General features: G+C 30.7%; 1 protein-coding gene across 2 annotated transcripts; it reads left to right on the top strand.

Moving 5' to 3' along the window:
* On the top strand, nucleotides 1-1661 carry LOC111614988. 2 transcript variants are annotated; one of them, XM_023356359.1, is made up of 3 exons: nucleotides 1-165; nucleotides 297-436; nucleotides 515-1661. In XM_023356359.1, the coding sequence occupies exons 2-3, from the start codon at nucleotides 394-396 to the stop codon at nucleotides 1585-1587; spliced, it is 1116 nt and encodes a 371-aa protein (XP_023212127.1). In that variant the 5' UTR covers nucleotides 1-165; nucleotides 297-393; the 3' UTR covers nucleotides 1588-1661. The 2 variants fall into 2 exon arrangements, with proteins under 2 accessions (XP_023212127.1, XP_023212126.1); XM_023356358.1 differs by having other exon boundaries at nucleotides 297-1661.
* The last annotated feature ends 5591 nt before the right edge of the window (nucleotides 1662-7252 follow it).

Here is a 7252-nt window from a genome sequence, read left to right on the forward strand (position 1 = left end):
AAACTATTTTCATAATTCTTGATGTTTTCAGCTGTGATGTCATTTGAGTCGTACAAAATTAATATGTCATATATTGACATTAAAAAGAAACTAATTAAATTAATGAAAACATATAGAAAGGAATTTACAAGCCAAGAATTTAAGAAGATCGTAAACTTTAATAATGTACGTATTCCACAACTTAATATTCCACTAATGGACCATTAGTGGAATATTCCACTAATTTTAGACCATTAGTGGATTTTAAATTTTCAGTATTATATAGTTTAGAATATTATATTAAAGATTATTTGCAGTGTATACCCGACTCTAAATATACCATAAACAATGCAGATCAATTGATCTCAAGATTAATGCAAGGTCAAAGTAAAGAATCTTATAGATTCCTAATCTATGTATCCTTCAATAAATTGGAATTTTATTATAGAAAGTTTAAGTAAATATAATTTACCTTGTCACATTTTAGAATTTATTCAGTTTACCTTTAAAAATAATTATTTTAAAACTTCTACAGAATATTATCGTCAAAGAGACGGGATTGCAATGGGATCAGTAATCGGCCCAAAACTTGCAGATATTTGTATGACATCATTAGATGAAAAAATCTTCCAGTTTCAATGTATTGTTTTTTATACTAGATATGTGGATGACATATTAATTTTGTACGACTCAAATGACATCACAGCTGAAAACATCAAGAATTATGCAAATAGTTTAAATAATAACATTAAATTTACTTATGAAGAAGAAAGAAATTATGAAATTAATTATTTAGATGTAATAATTACAAGACAAAATGAAACATTGTTGTTTCGTAAGTATGAAAAAATATGTAATAATAATAAGGTGATTAAATATAAATCATATTGTCCTATAGGAATAAAACGAAACGTTTTTTTGATGGAATTAAAGAAAATATTTAATAGAACAACATTAAAAAAATATATTGAAATAGAGACTAAGAATCTTTTTAAAAAATATTTATTAAATGATTACCCACAACAGCTTATACATAGGTGGTATATTACGTATATTAATAATAGATATAATGTCAAAAATAGAAAAATAGAAAATTTATATATTAAAATTCCGTACATTTCAAAATTTTATGAAAAATATAAAATTTATATTAAAGAATTATTTTTTGTCAACTTAGTAGGTGAACAGAGAAATAAATTAAACAAAAGCATTTGTTTGATTAATAAAGCAAATGAGATACAATTGAAGAATCCTTTGGAAGTAGCAGGAGTCGTATATGAGTTGATGTGCACGTGTACAGAATGGAAATACTATATTGGAGAAACAGGAAGAAAACTGGAAGTGAGGCTGAAAGAGCATGAAGCGGCAATCCGACTAAATAGAACAGAATCCCCGTGGCAACAACACTGCAGTATAACAAATTGTATTATTGACCGAAATAATATTAAAATATTGTATAAAGTAAAAAATCTTGTAAAAAGACGCATCATAGAACATTATTGTATTAAAGGACATGTAAATTGTATAAATTTAAATACCGGCGCATGTGTTAATGCATGCTGGGATAGCTTGATAGAGTATAAAAGTACTGGCAACGTAACAATGTAATATCCACTGATGAGGCTGACAAGCGAAATATATATGGATAAAAAATTGGATAAAAATAGAAAAATAAAGTAAGAATTAGTGAAAGTGATTTTCTGGTCTTTCTCTGTTTTTAAACTCTATCGAAGTCGGATTTAAAAAGTGAATTCACTTGTATTTCTTAAAGGTTTTTTTAAGGAAAAATTTTTTAGAATTTATTAATTAATTTTAATGGATTATTTATTTATCAATAATATCTAGTTGTTTAATTATTTCTAACATATAGTTGTTTAATATCTAGTTGTGGAAATTATTTTCCACAAAAATGACAAACTGTAGGTGTAGAATTTATATCTATAAAATAAAACAAAGTGGAAAATTAAGGTATTTTTATTTTTATTATAACCATTCTATTTTTAATAATATAGTGAAAACCCAATATAACAAAATTCAAGGGACTTATTAAAACAGTTTGTTATAAAATATTTTCATTAAAACATTTTATTTATGTCTCATTAATGGAATATTTTCATTCTAAAGTTGTAATACAAAAATTGGTTGAATGATTCACATCTTACGCTATATTTAAGTTTTACTGTAATTTTAAACTATTGAATGTTTATTAATCTAAATATAATCGATTACAGAATATAAAATACAGTATACAATTAAGCATACTTATTGAGATATTAAGTATGACATAATTAAAGTTTGCATTTCTGCAGAGCATTCTTCCTTACTGTCAGTGTGTAACTACATGTGAGTGGGTCTCCATGCAATGTTCTAAAAAGAGCCCACATTAGCTTTCTGTACTTTTTTCACAACACAGTTTAGCGTACATACAATTATAAAGTAAACAGTAATTTATTCTTTTTTAAAATAGTAAACTACATTATTACACTGTAAGTCTACATAATATTTTAGAAGATATTTAAACAACAACAATGAAATAAAGAAAAAATTCAAATCTGCACAAAGTTTATATCCTCTAAGGTTCATTCTTTCCTTATTATTATTATACAGTATTTAGTGGGTTATACTCGGTTGATACTGGTGGCTGTGTACTATGCCAGACCAAAGTCAAGGCATAGTACACAGCCACCAGTATCAATCAAAGACCAAAGACTAGTACACAACCAAAGACTAAAATTAAATGAGTGTGTGTCTGTATTCAGGAATTTCCTAACAATGTGGCATGTATTCAATATAGTGGCCTTCTGTAGTGTGATGTATGTATTTCTATTCAATTGTAATGTTCCAGGCTTTTGTGTAGTGTGTGTGGTATCACACCTGTACAGGAGAGAACGACAGGTACAATAAGTGCCCTTTCCATCCTCCACAGATGCCTTATTTCCTGGACGAGTTCTGTGTACTTCCTAATTTTTTCAATGAATGTGTATTGTATATTGTGAGTGTTTGGAATGGATATGTCTATAATGTATGTAATTTTTATTGTCTGTTGTGGTAAATTGTTTTATCTGTGATTATGGCTCTGTCGTAATACATTTTGTGCATGTTGTTTTCCAATCCTGCCTGTGGAATGTATTTGTAGTATGGTTTGTGGATGTCTAATAATTTGTGTTTGTTTGCAAGCTCTTAGTGTATTATATTTGCTACTTGATTATGTCTGTGTAAATAATCTGTCTGTGCCAAGAGGTTGCACTTATTATTATTATGTGGCGGCTGCTCTAGTCTGAATTGGTACCATACATAATCACCTTCTGCTATAACAATCAGTGAAAATACACATTCTTTCTGTTGAAATTCTTTGAAGTAAGCACTAACATAGTTCTCTTCAGGAAGAGAACTATGCTAGAGAACCTGATTCAAGCATTCTGTTCCTAACATTAATCAATTACATATCATCATGGGTATAATTCTCTTACATAATAAAACAACTATGTTGGTAGAGTAAGAGACCAAAGGGTTCCTAGCTGTATTGCACCCTGTGCAGTTGCACAAGTTGCACAAATGGTAGTTATGCCATTGGTCACAATTGACTTTATAACATTGAAGGAGTCATTTATATCTTTTTTGCACAGTCCTTTGTTCAATAAATTTCAATACTTCACATTCAAGTAATGATGGCCTAATTATTTCATTTACTGGAAAATGTTTGTGTACTTGTAAAGTATCATCTATGTCAGAAGTGGACATTTTGTCCACCTCAGACATAGATGATGCATTACAAGTGTGAGATCTGCAGGTTAATTAGATTAATTGATATAAAATATAACAAAATATTTTATTTCTTTGATAAATAATTATTCACAAAAAAAAGGATGTAACATTAGAAAGAGTGAAGAATTAAACTTCCTTTCACATAACCCTTATCTTGAAAGTTAGACAACCATCTGCATGTTTACCCCCTTCATTCCTCCCTGAACATCCCGTTGATGACAGAAAAGCCCATATTTTGATTGTAACATTTAATATAGCAAAGCACATCCTGAGATCGAGGAGTTCTCCATCAGATCCATACAGGAGAAGGATCTATAGTGGTCCTCCATATAGAAGACAGAGAAGTTTGACATAGATTATTGAAGAGTAAAGTCCCTCCATATAAGAAGGAGTCCAACATAAAGATATTTCCATACATTGCATTCAAAGTCGACTCCATATAGATCTTTGAGGAAAACAGCAAGCCATCCTCGTATAGAGAAGAATTAGGGTACATTTTCCCTTCATCTCATCTAAAGACAAGAATAAGCCTCCTCTGTGAAGGTAGTATAACTGATAGTTCATTGTAAACTCTCTCTCATGCACATAGATTAGATTAGCATATATTTGATCTCTCAGTATATTGTATTTTTATTGTAAGTGTTCCATTTAGCTTTTATTAAATATTGTTGTTGTTTTTATAATGGTCTAATTAATTAGTCTCCACTCATATCGAGAAGTAAACCCTTCTATGATTTATACAGATGTCATCACTCAGATATCACATATATTTATAATAGTTTATGTGTGTTAATCCGTGATAAATTGATTAACTGGTGTCAGGAGCCTGACATTAGGAGACTGTAATTTTATGATCATTTGTCTCCACGTTTTTTAATAACCAGTATAATCTCCATCCTTCAACGAGAGGGCTAGTCCAACAGACTTCTTCTTTATGTGTCTTCTCCTGTCAGGAGGTTGACAACCATTTCATGCCACCATGACCTATCTTGTGCTTCNGAATATAAATGGGGTTTGCTTGCAAAATCCGCACAAGCAAAGTTGCGAGTAACAGCTAGTTTTACATATTAAACCAAACTCCAGTAAGTAATATGTGTTTTGTTAGTGATTATCCAGTTTTTTGTGTTCATTATATTATGAAGTATAAGTATTCCCTCTGAAACAAAATTATAAATTATCAAATTTAATGACTTGAGTATGCCTTTTAAACTTTAGGTAATGAATATATGTACAGGGTGTTCCTCTCAAGCCTCTCTAATTTTGTGAATTAATTAAGAAAAGAAACTCAAGTACAGTACTGTAGACAATGGGAAACAAAAAGTGCATATGAAAAAGTTTGTAACTACATTAACAGTATATTTCCACATGTGCGCCTATTCTGGCACATATAATGATACCCAATCTGTACTAAATTTCAGCCCATGTTTAAGCCAGCATGTCAGGAATCACATTATTAATTGCATCCACAATTCTTGTATGCAAGGCTCTTATGTCTGGCACTTTTCTATCATACATATGATCCTTGACAATCCCACAAAGGAGGAGTTCAAAGGGGGTAATGTCAGAAATAGGTCAAGAAATTGGATTGCATCAACCAGTCCAATGATCTAGACTAGTATTTCTCAAACTTTTTCTCATCACAGACCAGTAAAATTATGGATAATTCTATGTGGACCGATAATTATGTGCATCTATGAATTATGCTTATTTATTACACTTATCTATGATAATCTAGATTTATTGTAAGTAACAAAATATATACAGTAATTCTAGGTTACTTTTTAAATGTCATTCAAAATCAACTGCATCAGTATCAGTGTGGTCAAATATTTTTCTGTGGACCAGTAAAACTTTTTGCAGACCAACGGGTGAAAAACACTGATCTAGACCACATGGTAACAGAGATCCAGATCATCACCACATGGTCCTTTCAAGCATATGCATATGAAACTTGGAATATTGGCAAACATTCTCTGATACATATACCTGAACAAATGGATTTTACAGAATAGTTTAAAACTATGGGGTTCACCATGTATTTCCAGGTGCAGGAGTGCACCCAAAAGAATCATCCTGTATTTTTTTAAATCAATGAATTGTTTAGTCAAATAACAAAATGATACCTAATTTATTCATATTTGTAATGCCCATACTGCACATATGTAGTGCTCCGCCACTTATTGGTGGTTGTTTAGTGAAGTGTATGTATATATTATTTATATATATAATTATCCTTTGTACTTAGTTCACATTAGTTTTATTATGTTCATTATTGTATCAAGTTTTCTTTTGTTTTTCTTTGTTTGTTTTGTTGTTCGTGTTTGACACGTGTCTTTCTCACTCCGTACCTTCTTTTCATGGTGTGTGTAGACGGATCTTTTGATTGGTTACCAAAGAGATCACATGGGAGCAGCAAGAATGGGTATAAATAGCAGGTCCAGATGTGAAACAGCATCTTTTTGTGTAGGCGCCATTGAGGAATATCAGGAAAGTACTGGTTTAAGAAGAGAAGACCCGTTCAGCCATTGGAGAAGGGAAAGGGAATAGAATCCAATTCCATCTGTGGTGTATAAGAAAATAACAGAGTGTATAGAGTCAATAAAGAAGTTAGAGCACCTGAGGTATCATCACAAACAATTATTTTGTCTCCAAATGCGATAGCTGTCGGTTAGAGATTATTGTTTAAGCATTGGATTTCCGTGAGAAGGTTGTTCTCATTTTAACTTCCATGTTAATGTAAAACTAGTGCAAACCTTGTTATGTGTTAAGGAAGGAAGAAGGAGAGTGAAGGTATGAGTGTTATGTGTAATTGGAACATGTGACTACATTTTTTTTTTTTTTTTACATTTAGTGGAGCACTCCCTCTGACCTGTAGCATTAAATGCTACTGGCTTGAGGTACTCCTCTTTTAATTAACCCTGCTTCGCATATGCTTTGCAGTGAGCATTTTGCTTTTCTCAGAACATGTGACTATGTAAAGGAGTTTTTCAGAAAAGTTCACATGAACCCTCAGTTTGCTGAGCACGTAATTGTTATAAATAAAGGTAAATCTGTAAGCCGACTGTTTGTTTGTTGTAGACTTGTTGACCTCGGTCTAGCTAATACCAAATCACATACTTACCATGCGTATAATAGTATGCTCTTATAGATGCAGCAAAATCAGCATTACATTTCCATAAAGTATCTAAAAATCTCAATATTTAGAAGAATTTGTATAGTATCAGAAGCATATTTTATTTTGGCTTTTTATTTTTAATAATAGTTACTACAGAGAAGTTACTGAATAATTACTGTATCAGTATGTTTACATTAATTTAGATTGATACAGCATTGCAGTGCTCTTATAAACCAAAACAAGCTGGCACATATAAGAGCATACTCTTATAAGTGAAGTATGACATGGTTTCAAAAACATGAAAACAAGCAATTTTCTAATATAAGAGCATTAGAAATATAAACATTTTGAAAATGTCTATATACACAAATAATTTATAGATTTATAGAAAAA

Source organism: Centruroides sculpturatus, unplaced genomic scaffold, assembly GCF_000671375.1.
Source record: "Centruroides sculpturatus isolate CEXI.00-Female unplaced genomic scaffold, Cexi_2.0 scaffold2012, whole genome shotgun sequence".
Lineage (NCBI taxonomy): Eukaryota > Metazoa > Arthropoda > Arachnida > Scorpiones > Buthidae > Centruroides > Centruroides sculpturatus.